This window comes from Zosterops lateralis, assembly GCF_965231275.1.
Source record: "Zosterops lateralis genome assembly, chromosome: 4".
In the NCBI taxonomy this organism is placed as follows: domain Eukaryota; kingdom Metazoa; phylum Chordata; class Aves; order Passeriformes; family Zosteropidae; genus Zosterops; species Zosterops lateralis.
In genome coordinates, this window is record NC_139765.1 from 17249448 (window position 1) to 17271804 (window position 22357).

Below are 22357 nucleotides of genomic sequence, written 5' to 3' on the forward strand. Positions count from 1 at the left end.
TCAGCAACTGTTAAGCAAGCTGGCTGTAAAAAACAGTGACCAAAAGAATGTGTTAATACATGCTGTCAAACAAATGTCATGACAGCTTGTTACATTTTATTTTTTTTATGATCGACACAAATAATGAACCTTAATCATCTCACTGAGTCTAGAGTGGTGTTAGCTTACTTATCTTTGCCATCAATGTTCTTATAAAAATGATGCAAACTATTAGACAAGCTTCTTTTATGCCAGTAAAGCATTTAAATAAAGGCTTAACCTTTAGTGTGTGACACTATTTTGGAAGTTAAATGGGAGTAAACACCCCTGTTATGCCAAGCCAGATGCTCCAGTACCTTACCAAGTCCTTGTCTTGGCTGTTCCTGGGCAAAAGCATCTGTTCTAGAGCAGAGAATAACTACTCATATTGTAAAGCTGCCGCGTGGCAAACAGACCCACAGAAGGTGCCAACAGGGAAATAGGACAAGTGCCATGATGTTGGCCAGGGTGATTTGCTGCTAAGGAAGCACAGGCATGGTCTCACTGCAGTGAACTGTGCTGAGAGGGCACAGGACTCTCCCATCTTTGTCAAGAAGTTTGCCAAACACAACCACACAATATAAAAATTGGGTAAATGGTTTCTCTTTAATCAAATAAAGCAGAAGTCTAGAGTGATTTTCAGTAATTAGTTTAATAGCACTAACCTTAGATGACTGCAAATAGGGCAAAAGGCATAATCTAGTGTACTTGAAAGATGTCTTGCTATTAAATCTCACAATGGTTTTGTTTCCTTACAGGTTAAACATATTGCTGGCTGGCATGAACCCTTTCTATTTCCATGCAGTGAATGTAATTTTACACTGTCTAGTGACTCTTGTGCTGATGTATACTTGCGACAAAGCTGTGTTCAAGGACTGTCGGCTGGCTTTTGTCACGGCGCTCTTCTTTGCTGTGCATCCCATTCACACAGAGGCTGTAAGTATGTGCCACCAAAGCTAAAAATAAATTCATTCTTCAAAATTTTAATTTTTTTTAAGGAAACCTCTGAGTCATACAGAATGTGGTACTTGTGAATTTTTGCTTTGTGGGAGCAAAGGTGAGAATGTACTGTATTTAAAATAATTTGTAGGCGTCATTAAGAAAAAAGCATATTCATACTTGCAGTCTTTGTGCTTTGGAACTGAATTCTAAATGATGGTCCTAATCAGCCATGCTGGGAATAAATGGACAGTCATGAGTTTTCTGAAACCAAAGACCTCGGTGAGGCTGTTCTCTCCTGCTGAGATATTGTTGCATGCCTTCAGTCATCTCCTATAGCCATCACTTTTAGGGAGGAAAAGTGAAGGTAGCATTAGTGTGTATTCTGGAGGAGCTCTCTCAGACAGAGGTGATGTGACCCACAGATTAATTTATATTTATTTCAATTAAAAGCTAGGAAAATCATCTTCAGAAAAAAAGTTGTTCATGAATACCAGCATAAATTCACAGAACAACAGCTCATTTTGGAAGTCTTTCTGTTCATTATAAGGAAGCATTTAAAGCATAATCATCCCAAAACTGCATTATGTTAGCATGAGGAGACACTTCTGCAGCTAAAAGGAGTCTTGCTATCTTTGAGAAGGAAAGGTGATGTCCAGCTCTCCACACTGTAAAAAAGAAATGCCTTCATTAGCTGAGATGCCACTGACATCACACTTATCTCATTCCAAGCCTTTGTAAATGAGGGAGGGAAGCAGCTCCTGTGGCTGAGAGCTTTTTAGGAGAGATTACCTTAATAACAAAAAGCTACAAGCTTCAGAGTTACTCTCTGTACTGCGTTGTGTGAACTAATCAGCCAGGTTCCTTTTGATTTTGCAGCTTTATATTTTAAGGTAGGTTTTAGAAGAGACACTCTTGGAATTTATTTTTGGCTGGGTCAGAACTGTAAAAGGTTAAAGGGTCAGAACTGTAAGAGGTTAAAATAAATACCAGAGCTCTGAATATAACTTAGTCATGTAATCTCAAAAGGGATGAAATTTCAAAGGGTCTTTTATTTGCTTTATGGGTGATTTTTAGATCCTTATGAAATAGGATATTGAAATAACTGTAAAAAGAGTGTTTATCCATTCTTCTTCAGTATTCCCTTTTTTTATAAAAAGATTTTGCTCATTAATCTGTAGAAAAAACTCACACAAACTCAGATTGTTCAGGAGGAATAAATTCTATAATGCTGTCCCTTTTTGGTGAAAAAGTTCATTCAAATATTACTTATATAGTAAGTAATGTAACAAATTTCAGTGCTGGAAGTTGGATGCATTTCTTGTCTAAGCCTCATACAAAATTAAAACAGATCCTTAAATTTGGCATTTGCTATTTAACTTTATTAATATTTTATTAAGTAAAGAATGGCTTTACTGTTGGCTTACTCATTTGTTTTGCCAAGGTAGAAATGCAGCAGACAAAACTGAGCATATCCTACACTATCCAAATAACATTCTGGTATACTGAGGGAGGATATCACTGAAAGATCAAAAGCTTAAAATAGTAGCAGTGAGCATGGATTGAGACAGTCACTGAGTGTTTTTACCTTTTTAGATGTGTTTTTACAGCTGTGTGTCTCCTTTCCTTTCAGGTAACAGGTATAGTAGGCAGAGCAGATGTCCTCGCCTGTCTACTCTTTCTGTTGGCTTTTCTCTCCTATAATCGGTACGTGATAACATCATGAGGTTCTTTAGTCTGAGGAGGGGACCAAAGGCAGTTGTCAGTGTTAGATGGTTGTTGGCAGAGGTGCTTCCCACAGCTCTGCTGTATGGAAGTGTCCTGGCCCCTGTTTGCAGCCGCGGTGATGCTTATGAGAACAAAAAGACACAAAACCACAAGTCAACCATGACAACCCCTCTTCCACTGACATTACAGCTGACCATGCACCTGAGGAGGGCTTGTAAAAATTATACAGAAAGGTTTGCAGTGGAAGGCAAATTATATGTGAGGAGCAGACAGACACATGCCTGCCTTTCAAATGCATGCTGTGACTGTGGGACTCTGGAACACCTGGTCTGAGAGAGTTAAGGAGTGTGTCTAGACCATTAGTCATCCTTTTCAGATGAAAACTTGGCACTGCTTGCTGCTCTGTGTTCTAAAACTATAACTGAATAAGTATAGATACAGAAATAGCTTACTTGGATGGGGTTTCTGCACCTTTTGCATTATTTGGAGTTTGAAATAACATTGTTTGCATTCAAGACATAGCACCAGGTCATCACAGCCACAGGGAAAAACTGCTTATATCGCTTTGTGGCTGTCTGCTACAAACCCACAATGCTCTTTTCTTCAGGTTTCAAAGGTGTGAAACATAGTGACCCCACAGGAATCTGCCTGTTTGATTTCAGTTCTTTCCTACCTTCTCCCCTGTGACAGGGGCTTGCTGCCCAGTCTGTTAATGATTAGGACATATCTCTGACTCAGGGGAATGTGAGTGGGATGGAGGAATTTTCGCTTGCCTAGTGCTTTTTATCCTGTGAGGAGAATTAAGCATGTGTGTTCCACACAACAGAAAGCAGGTGTTTTTCTTCCCTCTCTGTACTTACTCTGCCTTCCTCTGACTGTTTCTTGTCTACTTTATTTTTCTGCTTGTCTTTGTTTCACCTCTTGTGCACCAAGAATTCGAGCAGCTCCCCATATTTGTCTTCCCTTCCTGTCCTGTGTCTAAGCTTTTCCTTGTTTTAGATTGTTCATATCTTAACATGTTCATGTCAGCCATCTTAAGGCATTAAGGAAAAATGTCTCAGAATTTGTGTGACTCTAGTAAACGTGAAAATAACAGAGAAGATATTTTATGTCAATTCTGTTTTTCAGGAGTGTGGATCAGCTTTATGTTGGGGAACATTTCCCTTCCACTGCCTCCCCATTCTTTTTGCTGCTTAGTTTATTCCTTGGGACATGTGCAATGCTGGTGAAAGAAACTGGAGTCACTGTGTTTGGAGTGTGCTTGGTTTATGACTTCTTTTCCCTCTCCTACAACGGACTCAAATTGTAAGTAACTTGTTATGCTCATGGTGCTTTTCAGGTGTTTTCACCTGTCAATTTAAAATACGTACTATTATGATACACAGCACAGGGGGAGATGGACTTGCCCTGCTGAATCAGATGGTACACATTTGATAAATTTGGAGGAGTCCATGGTTTCATTCTGTGGTTTGGGGTTTGATTTGGGTTTGTTTTTGTGTTTTGTTTTGGTGTTTTAATTTTTTGTTTCTCTCTTGCTGCCTGGTAACTTTTTTTGGGTAAATCTACTGGATGTGAAGAACTGATCCCTAAAATGCTAAATTCACCCTGGCAAGACTAACATAAGAAGCATCAACTTCTTAAAATTTCTCTGGCTTAACTCCGTCCATTCACAACATCTTCTTGATTATTCAGTCACAATCCTTGGCTTTAGTATTGTATGATGTTTAGTAGTAAATATTGTATGATGTTTAGTAGTAAAACCAGGTTTGATATTTTTTCTGTCCTTTCAGAATGGAAAAGAAGGGAAAATACCCATCCAGTTCTCTTTGGAATAATTAGTTAGCAGCTCTCAGTAGTCACTGGAGAAAAATTAAGTATTTTCAAGTTTGTACCCCTCACCTACTTAATGTCACAAATAACGATGCTATTTTCCATCTCTGCCCAAAGTCAGAAGTCTTGTTTTATTAGAAGCTGGTTTTTTATCCATTTCTCTCCCAAAACATCCCTGGTGCAGATCTGTGAGTGAATGTAAGTGCTCACTGCTGCTGAGTGGGAGGCATCGCTCCTCGTGTCATTTCTTGTTTTTCCACTGCTGCTGCCCCACCAGCTCTGGAACCTGCATGTGCTTGTGTGTATCTGGGTTATAAAAAGGACACTGAATTTGTGTTTCTGTAGTGAGTTAAATGAACAGAGCTGGCACAAGGCAAGAGCAGCAACTGCAGGAAGGAAAAGGGGGACTCTCAGGAGCATCCTGGCTTCCCTCCCTTTGTGGCCCTTTTTCTAGGCCCTAATGGGGCCAGATCGTGTATCAGACCTGTCCTCAGGCAGCAATAGCAATCAGCAGGCAGGTATAATGGATCGGCAGGGGATTCCTCGTCTTTTCACTGGATGAGTAGTTCTTAATGGTGTGACTGGTGGGCAAGTAGCCAGGGAGATTTCTGGGGCCTGACAGCCAGCTTGCTTGTTAACACTTGCATTTACACCCTGACAGGTATGTTTCAGGAGCTGCCTAGCTAAAGGGAATACAACTGTTAATTAATTGGAGGAAAATCTGTGCCTTCCTCCTCCCTCCTTTCCTCAATCTTCCCATTCGCATAGGCCCACATTCCAACATTCCAAGGGGCCTCTTCAAGCTATTTTTTTTGTTTCAGTGGTGACCAGCTGCCCAGATGTGGCACTATTTAGCTTGTAAGAATGAAGCTCTTTAGTCCAGATGAACTGTATTTTCATATCTCCTCTGCTTGCATGTATTGTGCACTTATCTCTCTGTGGTGCTCAAGATTTTAAGACTGCATTTGACTTCAAGGAGCCGCAGAAAACAAACAGCCATCTATGTGCTGCTGAAAACTTAACTGCTCCTTCTTCCAACCTGTACTGATTTGTTTTCTGCTTAAAAGTGGTGGAGCATCATTTGTTTCCTGGAGCAAAAAATTAGGATTGACACCACAGTGCTACCCATCTTAACAGAGGTCCAGAGAACAGCTTGATACAGGAGTGCTCATCTTCTTTTGCTGTCAAGTCTCTAGATCTAGTTAGGAACTAATAAATACTGTCCTCTCAGCGCACAAAGGCTTTGTTTCGGATTAAAGAGACATTGTCTCTTGTAGTTTGATACTGTGTTGTGCTGATTTCATAGTCTTCAACCTTTTGATGAGTAAAAGTGTGAAGAATAAAAGTCCCTAAATGCTTTTCTTTCCCCTTTCCCTTTTTTTTCTTCTCCCTTTTCTCAGGAAGAATGGGCATGTTCACCCGAGGCCTGCCTGGCTGCTGTCAACCCAGGACACTGTGTCCTCTCCATGTGGCTCTCTGCTGTCGGGCCAGGAGAACGGGAAGCAGCAGCGCTTGGCTCTGCGGGGCGCTTGGAGCTCCTGGCAGCAGGCATCACCCCGGGAGCAGCCCAATGGGGGCCTGGCCGTGCCCAGCAGAGCCGTGTGGGCCATCCACAGGTACTGCTCCTGCTCCTGCTCCATCCAGTGTGCTGTGCAGCTGCCTTAAAATGCCAACTCACTCACTTTGGTTTAGCTGCTTTTATCCTGAAATTGCTGTAATTCTTCTTGTGCTGCTGGAGAGGGAAGACAGGAGAAGGTGGAAGGAAGGCTAAGGGAGGAGAATATCTGAGGACTTGTTAGTGGTTTTGTTCTCTTTGATCCTTGTATTTGTCTCTGTTTTCCCTGATGGATAATATCATAGAATTGTTTAAGTTGGAAAAGACCTCTAAGATTATCAAGTCCAACCATTGCTTCAGCACTGTCAAGCCTGCTATTAAACCATGCCCCTAAATGTCACTTCTACACATCTTTTAAATACTTTCAGTGGTGGTGACGCCACTGCTTCCCTGGCAGCCTGTTGACAACTCTGTCAGTGATGAAAATGTTCCTTATACCAAATTTAAAATTTCCCTTGCACATCTTAAGGCCATCTCATTTTGTCCTGTTGCTTGCTACTTGGGAGAGACTGTTGCCCACAAAAGGGGACAGGAGGTTATCAATATAAAAAAAACCTCCTGTCTTGTTCCATCATCGTGTTCCTTGTTTATTTTACTCCTGTTTCTTCCTTTCTTCCTACTGATCCTTTCTCCCCTCCGTCCCTTCCTCCCTCCCTTTGTACTTTTTCCAGACACCCTCCCTCTGCCCCCACTTTTGGGAACATCCCTTTTTTACACAAGGGGAAAGCCTCTCGTTTTCCAGCCTCTTCAGGAGAGGCTACAGAAACTTTGTTGGAGAGCCTGTGCACGTGGGATGGCTTCAGAATGAGCTCCTCCATGCTACCAATTGGCATTTGCTTTTTGGCAGCTGCCTCTTCAATTGTTGTGAAGGATTTCTGCACATGGCAAATCAAGCTTTGCATGTACATAGCTGCTTTCTGTTTGAAAAGGGGCTCTCGTGGTGGTGTAAGCTGCTCAGCTGCTCTCTTCTCAAGTGACTGACTGTGTACAACACACTTGCAGTAACTTGCTGTGTGAGGGTTAGCTGTGGGATGCCCAAAATGGAGCTGGCTTGGTCCCAGTGGCTGAGAGGGAAGCATGCCTGTGAGAGTTGTGCTGTTGACATATTATGTGATATGAAGTAGGAAGAACTCAGGACAATTTCTCTGTTAAAATATATTAACATATATTTATCTGTATTAAAAAAAAAAAAAATTAGATCCTTGCTATAGAGGAAAAAAGAAAGAAGAAATGAAGTTGCTGTCAAATCTGTAAGATTATTTATGCAATTTTTCCTTGTAATTCACATTTGTCCGACTTGTGTAGGTCTTCTTGCATGGCAAAAGGATGGGGGGAAAAGCTTTAAATATTTCAGATGCTCCAAAATTGGCGGACAGGTTTGGCGCAGTAAAGTAGTTTCAGATATCTTATTTGGTCTACCTGATCAGTAAGGGTAAGGTTTTAATTAGAATAAAGTAGTAGTGCACTGATCTATACTTTTAAGTACTTGTGATGTGATCAAGTAGGTTTCTATTTAATAATAATTTATTATACATCTTACTACAGCTACCTGGAAAATGCAGGAAGATGTAATGAAGGAATTAATGGAATTGGTCTAATTAGCAGTAACTGGATCTAGTTATGTAAATTCTTGGTGCAGAGATATTTTTGTTCTTTGTCACTTGTTCTTATCTTCAGCTATCCAGTGAATATGTGGGTTGCAGTCCCAGGAGTAAGGAATGAGTTAGTCTGGAGGAAATTGTAGGTTTTATCACCACAATTTATTGCAATTTTGGCGAATGTTGGCATATCCTACTGAAACGAGGTAACTAGAATCTCTTGTGGGTTTGATCCATCTCCCTGAGTTTTAAAATCTGAAAGAGGCTTGTGAGGGTATGTGCCTTTCTATATGATATAAATAGGGAAGGACAGACAGGAACTTTCATGTCAGACTTGTCCTTGTGTTTGGGTAAGGCCTCAGCACTTTCGCTGTGGTGTGTGTCCTGTTGAAAATCAGTATCAATGGCAATCATCACTCATTCTCTTTTTCATGATTTGGTGAAGCCACTGAAAACTGGAATATATATATATATATATATTTTATTTATTTATTTATTTATTTATTTTAAATTGGTTTTGGTTATGCCATGTCCTGTGTGCATTGGTAAATGTGGTCCAGCCCATGAACACCTCCAAGCCACCTAATCACTGAAGGTTTTGAGCTGTATGAATAGCTGCGGACTGCAGTCTAAGGTTCTTGAAAAACAAGACTACACAATAGCTTGCATACTTCTGAAACTGAAATCTCTGTTTCTCTTTGGTGTGCTAGAAACTAATTTTTATTGTGTCTGCTAGCATGGTGAGTCTCTTCCCTTGGAGTGGACAATAGACTGGAATGAATGCTGCTATTTTCCATGTATATGAATGGTTGCAAGAGGTGTTTTGTGGATAATTTTTATATATTTTTATGTGGGTGTTTTTTTTTCTTTTTGTATTTTTAATGTATCTTATGTATTTTTATGTATTTTCTTTTCTTTTCTTTTTTTTTTTTTTGCTCACAGAAAAAGGTTGGGTTACAGAAGAAGCAGGTGTACCTGGAACTGTGCCCAATAGCGTCACTTTAAATCTGTGTCATATTTATCACTTATAATCTGTGTAAAAGAGAGTGTGTGAGCTCACTACTCATTAGCATTGTGGGAACCAGGCCCAAAACCCCATTGATCCAAAATCCAATGAAATCCTAAAGGCTATAGCAGGGATAAATCTGATTACTAAACTGGCAGCACTGTTGTTTCCTCTTACAGTAGCAAGGGAAAAAAGATGGAAATGCTCTGCAGAATATGGTGCATTCCAGGGATGTCTGCGCCAGCCCTAGGTATGATAGACTGTGAGGAAAAATATGTTGAGATCATAACATGTTGTCCCTGTGCAGTGTGCGTGGTCAGGGTTTGAGCTGAAACAGATGTTGTCCTTCAGCATGAAGGAAGAGCAGAGGGGAGAGGTAGAGGGAAAGCGCAGGCAGACACAATGTGATTTTTAAATTTTGTTTTCTTTTTTGACTAATACAATAGTATAGCACATCTCTCCTTAAATATGAAATTACTGTTCAAAAAGCAGAAGTCTCAGCAAAATTTCTGTTCCTTCTCCTGGCCACACAGTGCAATGCTATGTCCTAGATTTGTAACTGATATAGACAAAATAACATGACCAGTTTCCCAGATTAGGGCTTTCATGTGTGCAAACTTCACCTTTTCTTGAATTTGTTAGAAGGTGTTTGATGGGAAAGTGGGGATATGAAACTGCCTGGGTTATAAAAGTGTGAGGAAAACACTTTCTGTTAGATGTGGTACAACTTCCTTAAACTTTGGTAGTAGTTCCTAATAGCACTTACATACCCTGGAGATCAGTGGTGGTTGCTTTCATATGCAAAGCACAGCAGCAAAAAGCAATTTGTGCCTCCAAGAAAAGCGGTAAGGTAACCATTACTTATGTTGTAAGTTTGCCCGTGACCAAAATAAGACAGAAAACCTGGATACTTGTCTCTGGCCTGAAAGTTCCTTGCCATGCAACTATGAAATAGGAAGGAAGTGTTAAAGGGCTTTGCAAGCACCAGTAGAAAAGCTGGTGGAGAAATTCCAGGGCAGTTTGAGATTGTCTGTGGTGAAAATGGTCTGGGAGCCTAGCAGCCAAAATGCTTTTCTTCTCTAGGAAAGCAAAATGAGTCATCTGGAATATTAAGCAGTAGAGCCAGCCTAGGCTTTTTCCTTCCTCTCTCAGTGGTGATGTCCTTAGGGTTCTGATTTTGCAAATAAAGGATTAAGCTCCTAGTCTGTGATGCTCTGAGGAAAGGTTGGTGTTGGATTGCCTCTGTGCGAAAGCAGAGAAAAAGAAGCGCTGTGTTGTCACTGGCTATAGGCTGATTCCTTTTTTTTTTTCCTTAATTGATATTTAAACTTGAATTGGGAGTAGGACAATGCAAGTTTGCTCCAAAAGGCAAGTAGGGCCTTTAGTCCCAAGGCCTAGGGAGGCACAGTGTGTGCTGAAAGATGGCAGATTAGGTAAGTGTCATTACTATCCTGGGATCTGTGGGATGCTGTTTCTGTGGTGTTGCAAGGTTTTTTTAATTCTAGCAGGTTTGCTAGGGTTCTGCCTTTCTTGCTATTTAGTAAGCTTAAGTTATGAATGAAGTTTGGCTGCCTCTGGGGAGGTGGATTGCAGGGGTTTATTTGGCCTGTGCTTTCTTCTTCTCTGAACTCAGTTCTAAAGATGGTTTTTCCATTGTGAGTCTGAGTAATAGCTCTCTCTACTGCTGTGTCTGTACAGTCTGTGTAGGAAATGTTGAGTGAATCTCCCTGAAGGCCACAAATTCCCCTGCAGTCAGTGACAATATTTATTGTCATGCACAGATGGTACCTGAGGCTGCCAGAAGGCACTGCTAGAGTCTAGAAACATGTGAGATGTGGGTGCCCCTATGCTTACAGCCTTGGATTCAGCCAAGGATTTACATGCTCTGGCCTGCAACTGTCTTCCAGAGAACCCTAGTGTTCTCATCTTGGGAAAATAATTACATCTCTACTCTCATGGTATGTGCTGGAAGATGAGGCACAGTAATGCATGCTGCTTTTCCACCTCCATTTGTGTGATATGCTGGTTGTTTTCTGTTCCCTTCCCAAAAAAGAAATAAAGCCAAGGATTCTTTCTGGCATGCTTGTGCCGTTATGTGTCTTAATTTTTGAAATCTTCAAGTACTATTCCACTACAAGTAACTGAACTCATTGCTTGCAGACTGAAGTTTAGTTAATAACAGCGCTGCTTTGTTATGGTGATGACATAGGTTGCATGCATGCAGAAGAAGACTTGTTTAGATCTCATTGTGCTGCAAAAATATTCACCCACCAGGTAAGAAATATCTGCTTTAATTTTGGCCTTGTTTTTATTGTGACAGTTTTTAATTACACTATCACACAGCTTTTTCTTTTTTGCACAATCCCTGCTCTATTCATTGCCCAGAATGGAAGGTGCTCACATAATGAGTAACTATTTGATATTTTGTTTTTTCCTGGTCATTGCCCCATGCCCTATTTACTTAATGTTATTCAAGTCCTGCTCTAGGACAGATTTACAGCTTCTCAATAATTCCTCTGTGTACAGACTTCCAAATGCTGGTATTTCCTCACAGTTTGTTACTTAGGCCTGTAATGTTCTAAAGTACTTTTGGCATAGTTTCTGGATGTGTAACTTCCATACTACTCAGAACAAGTTAAATTGAATATCCAGAAATTTTGTAGTGGGGAGCCACATAGACGTTAAGAGTTGGATTCACCTTTGCATTTACTTGATGGACATCTGCTGGTTGAGCAAGCAGACTATCTGGTAGCAGCAGTAGACTGTACTCTATAGGAGTAAGTATTGAGAGATGAGGGACTTTTTCCTTCAGATATTTGCAGACAGAGGAGGTACAATGATATGTTCCCTTCCAGACTCGGAAAGGAATGAACCCAACCCAGCATGTACAGCTTTTTCTGGCAGCCTCGTCTGCTGCAACCTGTCCTCATCTTTTCTTGTTTGCTTTTCCTTAGTCATTTAATTGCTTCCATTCTTTGCTCCTCAGGCTTTGCCTTTTGGATCTTGCTGCTTTCTTCAAGAGCTACTGTGTTAGTCTCACTCCTATGGTCTGTCCTGTGCTCCTGCTCCCTAAGTCCTTGCTAAGCCAATTCAAGCCCTGACCTGTGTCCTTGTACTGCCTGTTGCATCCTCCATGTGCTCCCCACTCCTCCCATCTCTCTAGTTCAGTCTTCTGCTGTGGGAGCTTTGCACAGCATGGGGGCAAGGTCCCTCTGAATTGTTACAGCTTTCAGCACTCACTGTTTTTGCTTATCTCCTGCATGGGTTTCTGCTCCATGGGCTGTAAACCTCATTTTCTTTTTGACCTCATCTGTTCAGCTTTGGGGGTGTCTAGGTTTGGATAGACAGGTATTTGCCAAGGAAGATTGGAGTCTCCCTGGGAATGTAAGCCCCCTTCCCCCCCCCCCCCCCCCCCCCCCCCCCACTTTTCAGATTATTATAAATTTGCAATTTAAAGGCTGTCAGGCAAAGATTTTGGGAATAGGTATAGGAATAGGTATAGCAGTTCTATAGGGATATTAAAAATACAAATGTTGTAGTACAAAAGAATAAGCAAACAAACAAACAAGGAATCCCAGAAAACTCTGTCGAGTCAGAAATACAACCTGACGGCCTGTTGGTCAGGGCGTTGGAAACAGTCCAGTCAGCCCTCCTGGAGTGGCAGATGTGGTCCTGTTGGAAGCAGAGATAGTCCTGTGGAGCCAAGGGTCTCGAAGTGGGTCCAGTCTTCCTTTGGGAGTCCGAAGTGCCTGGTGACACTTGAGGCTCCTTTTTATCTAGGTGCAAATGGTTTGGCTTCTGCTCCATGGGTAGAGCATCTCACAATAGGATGATGAAATGTGTCATGCCATTGGTGAGCTGTTATGTCCATTAACAGAAGATATTCCCATGGGGGTAGTGGAAGACTGAGCAGAGATAAGAAACAATACCCCACCCGGTTTTAAATAGCTGGCTTGTTATCAGAGAAGGCAGTTACCCCCCCCCCCCCTTCTAGAGTTACAACAGATAAAGAAAAAACCTCCTCAACCGAGCTTTTGGCCATCTCTTTGTTTTGGTCAAGTACTCTTTAAGTATCCAACACTTAGTCTCCTTGGTAACTTAGGGGGAAAAAAATTCTTTGAAGTAAAAAAAGAACAAACCTAACCCCCAACAGGGGTTCAGCTCTCCTCTGCCCTGGAGTAAACTCCAGAGTTTTCCCTATGCTTGCTGCTTGGGTTTGAGGAGGGAGTATGGAGAGCCAGGCAGAAGTCAGGAACCTGGTCTGCTCTGGTGCTCGGCATGGCATGGAAGCCACAGTTGATCTCACTCTTGGCTTCCTTGTGGATGGAAGAGTAGGCACTTGTGCATGCATTTGTTTCAATAGAAGAGGGTTGGTTTGAAATTTGACACCCTTTGTTGGATCTGTGTTTCAGCCACTATTCTGGATAGCACTTTTCTTGCAGTATAGAAAAACACCTCTTTTCCTCTTATTAAGTACTTCCTAGAAGGAAGAGGAAAGTAAGTAATTTCTCCTGGACTATTTATATGTGACAGTACCAAGAGGCCCTGTTTAGTTCAGTAAGCAGCAAATAAACGAAGTAGTTTGCCTTCATGTACATTGAATGTCAGAAATAAGGGACAAGACTGAGTCTGATGTTATTTTTCTTAGCTGATGATGACTTAACATGTTCTAGCGTTTTTGTGGGTTTTTTTTTTCCTTTCTAGAGAAGATTATTTAATCTTTTAAAGATTCTATAGACTTTGATTTAGTTCATGAAAATCCATTTTTGTGGAAACTGTGCCTGGGGACAAAGAATGGTGCTGTGCAAAACAGAATCAGGAGGAAAAGTTAATGACTGGTTTTGGGCTTCTCTTTTCTCCATCTTCTGAAACATGCTGATCACTCATTCATTTGTGTGCAGAAGGAGAAGGTTATTTTCTCTCATTAATAGAAATTGTGTTTAAGCCCTGCAGTTGCAGTCACTTTATTGTTCCTCAGCCTCTTCTGTTCCCTGTGTTGCTAATTGGAAATCCCCAATTTGTAGGTGCAGCCTGTGTGTCCCAGAGCTGACTCACAGGAGTCTCTATTCATTCCCTTTACTTCACAGGACTGCCTTTCTGTTCACAGTTCATGGCAGTCTCATTAAACCAGTGTTTGAAACAGAAGCATGCCCGTGTTCATTGGCTCTCTCTGAAAGCCCTGTAAACTAGTGTCAAAGAATTAACAGCAGCTGAGAAACAGGAACAAACCCTAATGCCTTGCTAGGTCATTTTCCTTGCAGTAAATCTGGGGTAGTTTGGCACAGCACAGTGTTTCAGTATTTCGGTCACCCAGGAAATAAAATTTAAAAAAACCCAAAAAACAAACAAACAAACAAAAACCAAAACCAAAACCAAACAAAACAAAAAACCAAAAACAAAACCAAACCAAAACCAAACCAAAAAACCCAACCACAACACCTGAAGATAGATGATACCAAGATTATTGCAGGTATTTCCCTGGATAGCAAATCTAATTGAACAATTTCTCTGTTACACTTTGACTTCCAAGCACATTTTTTGACATCTTTGTAGAAATTTTAGGCTGTTCTCCGGAGTAAAGGACTCAGCTGTAACTACCTACTCATTAATGACTGATGCTTTCCAAGCTGGTCCGTGTCTCCTCTGTGAACCTGGTAATCGCAGCATGTAGTAAGGGAGGGGCAGCAGACTCTCAGGACTAAGTTATTTGGCTTAAAGTGTTCACAGGCTGATACAAGATACCATTTGCTCAAAACCACAAGGACACTGATATCATCAAGTATGACTTTAGGTGGATGGTTTGTTGTGTCATAAGCGTTACTTTGATTTTTTTAATATGAAGTAGCTGTTGAGATTTAATATTTCGTTTAAAAAGTCTAAAAAAATATTTGCTAGCATGTGTAATGTTTCTTCCATCCTCCCTGTATACTTTCCAAGATGAACAGATTCTTCCCTGCCTAGAAACATGATCTCCAACTTAAGCTAAAGTAGAGTAATAAATCCTCTTTCAGGTTTTTAATGCAGTTATCTCAATGTTCTTTTCCAATGAGTACATTAGAAACCTTGATCTTCTACTTGGCTTGGAAGTGCTGAAACACACTTTTCTCTCTTGATCTTTGAAATGCAGATTTTTTTGTTTCTATTCTTTTAAGCAATTTCCAGAATATGAATATCCAGGAAACTGCAGTGCAGAAGGGACTCTTGTAAATACATTCCATGTTCCCAAACATCTGTGCTAAAATTCAGATATTGGCCAAAGTAAGCCATGAAAGACAAGGTTTGTGCTGTTGGAATCTTGCTGTTGAGTATTTGCTTTCCAGGTCTGACAGGTCTTGCAGCATCTGGTGACAGCCTGCTTTGCCTTATGAATTCTCATTGCCTGCCACGACTGATCATGGAGTGGTTTAAATGATAATCTTCCACTGGAATATGCTGTGGTGGTTGTTTTGATTTTTTTTTTTTAATAAAAACATCCTTTCTAGAAGTTAGGTTTGGTTGTCCTAAGAAAGTATCATTCTTTTGCCATGTGGATAATGCAGTTGTTCCCTCTGTTTAAAGGCAGCATGTTTGCTGTAGATCCTCTGCTCAGGCTGGGAGCTGAAGCCTGCTGAAATCTCTTCTTTTGTAACCTGTGAAATTCCTTGGTTTTTGCAAATCAGCTCTGGCATAAGGAAAAATTAAATGTAAAATTATTACTTTGAAACTAAGTCTGGTTACACTTTGGTTGTGCATAAAAAATACGGCATAAAGTACAGTTCCAGTTAATCTGTGAAAGATGCCAACAAACCCTCTGGGTGTTCTTCCAAAGAGGAAAATCAGCAGTAAAAGCTTAATAAGAAAATTTTCCACCAATTGATCAAAATAAAATTCAGGGAAAGAGTATCATTTAGAGGTGGAAGGCAGATGGAACAGTAGCTTTATATTCTTCCCATAAAACACAGCTTTATCCCCTTATCTACCACTGTTACACATACAGGTTCTTCAAGGCCATGCTAGGAATTTCTGTGAAGACCAAGCTGCTGTTAAAATTATTTGGTTCTCTTGGAATATTTTGGTATTAGCTGATTTAATTGCATTTACCGTAATCTGTCTAATCTCATGACAGCAGCTTGTATCACTGCACCTGTGAGTTACCTATAAATGTTTGAAGCAGAGATGTTTCTTTCGTTTTCTGCTAGTAGACTCAATTAATTTGTTATTGTTCTCCCTCTTCTCCCCTGTTCTCTCCACTTTTAATTATGTCACACATTCATTTCAGCAGATGAATTGCTTACAACACAAATGTTTTTGGTAAAAGCATCAGCAATTTTCATTTTAAAAAGCTGTCACCTGGTCTGTAGTCTAAATGCCTGCTAATGCTGGTCTTTCTAATCAATCTGTTCTGATCAACATTTTTTGCTGATATTGGCTGCCATCCTGTGGATTCACTGTCATCACCCTGCCTGTGGTCCTGAATGGTATCTCTATCATGGAATTACTCACTATGGAAAATATAATTCCTTCATTCCTTCATTCATTGCCTATACAAGCTTTTGGAGATGATGGATAGCTTTCCACCCAGAAGGCATTTGTTCATGCATTTGGTCTAATGCTGTGCATTAATATATACAGAGGAATTTTTGCATGATATTTCTTCAAGGGGAAAAAAAAAACCAACAAAGAATTCCTTTTACTTTACATTAGGATTTGTCTGTTGAACTCCTATTAGTATATTTAATATAATAGAAGAACTTTGTGGGAACACCACATCAAACCAGTGATGCATCTAGCTCTGTGTTCTGACTATGGTCATTTCTAGATGCTTACAGAGAAGAGAAGAATGGGAACGGGGCCAGGACAGGGTTATCTTTCCTTACTGTGGCTGCTGAACATGTGCCAGGCATTGCTTTAGAGTCCAAGGATCTGGAGGCTGTATCTGTGTTTCAGACTCTCTGTGGACCTGTTCTCTGCAGAGTTGCCTAGTTTCCTTTTTAGAACCCTTCTATCCTCTGACTTTGAGGGCCTCTTGTTGCTGTGAGTTCTGTGATTTTAATCACACTCCATATAAAGGAATTATTTTGTTTGCTTGAAACCTGATAATTTCATTGGGAGCCCTTTGACTTTGTATGATCAGAAGCAGAAAGCAGTTTTGCTGGTTCCCTTCCTCAGGCCCTTCATAATTTTATAGTATCTCTCTGTACTCCCTTCCCAGGGTGAGAGCTCTGTTCTCTTGACTCTCTCCTCATGGAAACACTATTCCATGTGTCTGATGAGCCTTATTACCCTTCCCTGTATCTCTTTGATTTCTATTAGATCCTTTGGGAAATGGGCAGAGGAAGGGAAGGACTAAGAATATCATGCAGTACTCCAGATGCTGGGACATGGATTTTTATTCATTGTAGTATTCTGTTTTTCACAAGCTGCATTTATTTTTTTTTTGTACTGATTTATGGCATCACTTTTTTCTTTATTTTTTTTTTGTTGTTGTTTTGACTGGAGTCTCTTTAGGTAATATGTACAATAAAATCTGGAATGGAAAAATCTGAGTATATTTTATTGCTATGTTTTCTGTTGTGTGTACTGGCTTTGGCTGCATCTGCCTGGCCTGTTCCCTGTTACAGGGGAAAGGCTGGAGTGAGATGTTGAACTAAGCTAAGATGATCCAGGCTGATTTGGAGCCAGAGATGACACCATCAAAGTCTGTAGCCGCTGTATCTGGGTCTCAGTTACCTAGATGTAAGTTTACAATATATCGTTCCTTTCTTAATTGCTATTTGGGGATCAGTAAGATCTCAAAGAAACCTTGGGCAAGGCTTGTGGGCTGAGTAGAAGAGCAGAGTTGCCTTATATCTATGCTCTATCAGTCAGGGAGAAGCATTACCTCTCTAAACCAAAGGGCAGAAAGTTAGACCATTTGCCCAAATTCACAAACATAAAATCTGACATAATGCAGAGACTTAACCCAGGATTTCCCAAATCTTAAGCAGATCTACCTCAACAAAAGTCTTCCTCCCAGTAAATTGACAAATTCTTTCTTAAAATTCGCTGAAAGGACAGAGCCCCCCTATCATCCTCTGCTTCCCTGGAAGCTGAAAGCTTCAGCATTTTTCACTTTTGAGTACTAAGATCTAGACAGTGCAAGTCATGAGAGCTGCTGTCCCAGGGCTTTCATGTCACTATTTGTTGCATTATTTACTTTGATCTGATTTGGCCTCTTGACTCCATCAAAAGCGCCCTTCAATGTGAATTAATTAAGGGAACTGTATTTTCTTCTTTCAATTGCCTTTAAAAGAGAAATGCTCGCAAGTGGCATTAAGGAAGGAGAGAAGTGGGTTTTTTCTCTGCACAAGATGTGCTTTTGTCAGGGACCAAAGGCTTTCTCTGCCTTCCCTTACACTTTGGGAGCCTGGTGTTTTTTATGGATTGAAAGGAGTTAAGCCTTTTCCTGGAAGTCTGGAAATGCCAGAACCAAATGAGACCCCCTCAGTGGCCTACCAGCCCAAATGAGCAGCTTTCTCATAACGAAGATGATTTTAGTATTGCAGCAGAACACTCAGTTAATTATGAAGTGTGAATAAGGAATATGTTTCACAGCGCCTTGGCAATTTTCTGAGTTCACTGATCCATAAACAAGATTATTCCCTAACAGTCCTTTATCTCTGCCATTATTGGACAAGGATATTCAACTTTAAATTAAATTAAAAATTATCATCATTAAAGTTAGTTGAGCCATGGCTAATATTTTGAGAATGTTGAGAATATGAGAATTTTGTCAGGATTAACTGTTTTAGAATTGCTCAGTTATTTGGGGAAAAGGGAATTTTTTGTCATTCTTCCTATGCCCTTTTTATAAAGACCACACTGTAGCAAGCCTCTGTTGGGAAATGTGAATTAGACCTGTTTTTCTTTCTTTCTTTCTTTTCAAAGTCCTTGACACTTCAGGCAGCTGATGTTTTAGGTGGGAAGTGCTTCTTCAAGGTACATGGTAGTTTTTTTACAGTTCTTTCAGCTTTTGCTAACCCAAGAGTAAGAGACTAAATTTGATTCCTGACTGCCAGCTGTCCAGCCCAGATCTGTCTGTGGCCCTCAACCTGTTTGTGTGGGATGGAAATGACACAGGCTGTTGGTGCAGAACTGTCACACAGTTTGTGATCTCTCTGGGTTATGCAGAGCCACGACTCCTGGAAGTAATTTTACCATTACTTTGAGTGTCATTGTAGCTTTTTAAGGTCAAGAGGGACCATTTATGATCATCTAATCTGAATTAGAGCATGATGCAAGGGACAGAGCTCCATGTAAGAATTACTGCAGAAAGCCTGCATTTCTCTGTGAGCTGTGTCACACACACACACACACACACACGTGTCAGCAGCCCTGACTTTAAAGACTTTATGTGAGGGAGTATTTGAAATCGTTCTTAGGTGAATGCTTGTAGCAGTATGCTATCCTCACTATTAAAAATGTCCCTATTTCTAGTCTGATCTATCCAATTTCAACTGCCAAGCGCTGCATCTCATTATGTCTCTTTCCAGTAGATTAAACAGGGCTCTCCTTGCTGAAAGTTTTGCAGTCTGTGATTGTTGTTTTATCATTCTTCCAGACAGATGAAAGGCTGGGCTTCCTCTGGTTACATCTACTCAGCAGTTGCTGTTGTGATGCAGTTTATGTATTTGGATTGGAACAACTCTCTCTATATTAGATAGTTGGCTCCTGCTAATAATATGTCTGCACTGGCATGGAGATCAGCATGGATGAAGAAAACTTTCTAAGCATTTGCCAATCTTTGTTTTGTTTGTTTTTTAATTTTTTTTCCTTTGGATGGCATGCTAAACTGTTTGAAAGCAGTAAAATGCAGTTACGTTTTGCAGTGCAAAATTGGCATATTGTAAAAGCTATGCTGAGTAAAGCCAACAAGATTAGAGTAAAATTAGTGTATCTTTGATAATAAATCCCTGTGGAGCAAGAACAAGCTCTTCCCATGTGCTTGTTGTGTTTTTAGCATGGCAGTGTTTCAATCTTAATTTGAAAATTAGTTATATGAGGAGGTGCACTTAATCTTGCATCTGCACACACAGATGACTGTGGATGGTGTGCTGCTCCTGATCTTAGGAGCGCTGACACGCATCAGCAAACGCAAGTTCTGGAAGCCTGGAGTTGACATTTTGTCTGGAAGGGCTGTGAGTGAACATGTGGTCTTTGAAATGCTGCACTGAGCCCCTTCTCACAGTGGTAAAGTTGGAGAAAAGGGAATGGAGAAAATTTGGAAAGATCTTCCCTTTTAACACAAGATTGTCCCTCACAATATAGTTCCTAGCAGGTTTTACATTGAATTTACTTTTAGAAACCAGAAAATAGATAGATTGATACCTTTATTTCATATTCAATATGTTTTATGATCAGGAAGCATAATTTCAGAGGGGAAAAATGCCTTCTGCTGAGTTGCTGGCAGCCTTACCTAGAGTGTATAGGAAGCTGTCAGAAAGAGGGATGTCAAATATGGACTTACACAGATAATGCTTCATTTGTGAGATTCAGTTATATTCAAGTGCAAAGTAATATGAATAATTTGGTTTCAGGTACAGTGTATAAGAATGCATAAGACCAGAATATCTGCATTGTGCCTTTATACCAGCTGAGACTGTGACCCAGCTGTTAGACTACTCTATGGTTACCATTATCTTTTACATAACAACTTTTCATATTCTCATATTTGATTTCTTTAAAGCATCTGTCATTACCTCTCTAGAAACCCCTTACAAATTAGAGGTACATCTTCCATAACTGAAGAGCAATTTTTGTTCCATTACCAAGTAATGAAGTGCACACTTGTATGAAAAGAATGATGACTCAAGATTTGATAAAGTTCAGTAAGATTCTTAAGATAATTTCTGAAAGTGTTTTCTGCCTTTAAAGCTTATATTTTAGTAGATGGCAGATCTTATATTTTATTTTACTTAGAAAGTATTAAGGAAGAAAAAACATAATGTGAGAGCTTGAAAAAGGGAGCTGCTTTCATATCAAACTCAAGGCAGATGTTTTGATGAAAGATGTGTCGCTGCCATGGGAGGACAAGAGAGTTTGTGATTGTTGATGTTGATTTAGTCTGGTGATTCAGTGTGTTCTCGTCCCCCTGGTAATTCTGTTAGGACATGAAGGAAGCTTCAGGTAAGACAGGAGTCCTGGGAATTCAGTATGGTGTGGTCGTCCCCCAAGATATATTTGAAGACAGCTTTAGTTTTGATAGAATCACTAAGGTTGAAAAGGACCTTCAAGATCATAGAGTCCAACCATTAATCCAGCATCACTGTGTTCACCACTAAACTATAGCCCCGAAGTGGTTTTGAACACTTCCTAGGCAGTCTGTTCCAATGCCTGACCACACTTTCAGTGAAGAAATTTTTCCTAATATTAAATATAAACCTTCTCTGGAACAACTTTAGGGCATTTCCTGTTGTCTTATCAGTTGTTACCTGGGAGAAGGGACTGACCCCCAGCTCAGTACAACCTGTTGTCAGCACTGCAGGGCTTCTTGTGACCCAAGAACAGGACCCAGTACTTGGACTTGTTGCATCTTACGCAGTTGGCCTCAGCCCATTGATACAGCCTGTCCTGATCCCTCTGCTGAGCCTTCCTGCTCTCACAGATCAACACTCCCTCCTAGCTTGGTGTTGTCTGTAAATTGACAAAGGGAGCACTCAATCCTCCTCTCCAGATCATTGATAAAGGTATTAAACAGAGCTGACCCCAAGACTAAGCCCTGGGAACACCAGCAGTGACCAGTCCCCAGCTGGATATAATTCCATTCACCACCACACTCTGAGGCTGGCCATCAGCCAGATTTTTACCCAACAAACAGTGAACCTGTCCAAACCATAGGCTGCCAGTAACTCCAGAGAAATGCTCTGGGGACACAGTGTCAAAGGGTTTAGCAAAGCCTTTTCAACTGGATAATGTTGCAGGGTTCTTGAAGGACTCCAGATGGTGCTTCCTGGGCCTGCTTTTGAGATGTGGGATTCCATGTGCAATCACTTGCAAGGTAATACTCTCTGCTGGTTAGGAATTGTCTTCTCTTGGGCACCCCAAACACTGAAATATTTAAGCAGGAAATTATTTTGAATGTTTAGGTCCTTACGTTTAATACTTTTTTGAATAGAGTTTAGTGTGATAATCACAATCTGCTAATCCCTCTAGCAGAGTCCCTCAGTAAGTGGGACACATAATCATGATGATTACTGGGTCATTGCAGCAGAAGAGCTGGTATAGATTGCTGTAGTTCTGTTTGTGCTCAGCACAGATGAGGCTTCCACATCTCCAGTATCCTCATGGTAAGGCTGCAAACTTAGAGAATGGGATGGTTGGCAGTGCAGATCTCACCAGCTTGCTGAACCTGCCTCTTGAGATTCTTCTCACCTTCTTAAACTAGGCTTGGTGAATTTTGCATCATTGGTTTCAAAGGCCTTTCTCAATCAGTTAATGCTAATTTTCTTGGACCGCTTCTTTGATGGGACTTGCTGTGGCTTTAGCAGGAAGGAAGATATACTCTCTGATTCAGTAAAAGACAATAGCCCCAAACCTAAGGAAACTAACATAATCCAGAAGATAATCTGCAAATGGTCACTTTTGTCAAATGAACATCAGGTGGTA

At 40.6% G+C, this 22357-nt stretch overlaps 1 protein-coding gene across 2 annotated transcripts in view; it reads left to right on the top strand.

The window, feature by feature from the left end:
• Positions 1-22357, top strand: part of TMTC1 (transmembrane O-mannosyltransferase targeting cadherins 1) — a gene marked incomplete at its 5' end in the record, with an annotated part of 153432 nt that overhangs the window by 21190 nt on the left and 109885 nt on the right. For both annotated transcript variants that reach the window (XM_083858670.1, XM_083858671.1), the window contains 4 exons: positions 777-954; positions 2591-2664; positions 3814-3990; positions 5916-6131. In XM_083858670.1, coding sequence (XP_083714796.1) covers positions 777-954; positions 2591-2664; positions 3814-3990; positions 5916-6131 — 645 coding nt within the window. The remainder of the gene's footprint in view (positions 1-776; positions 955-2590; positions 2665-3813; positions 3991-5915; positions 6132-22357) is intronic.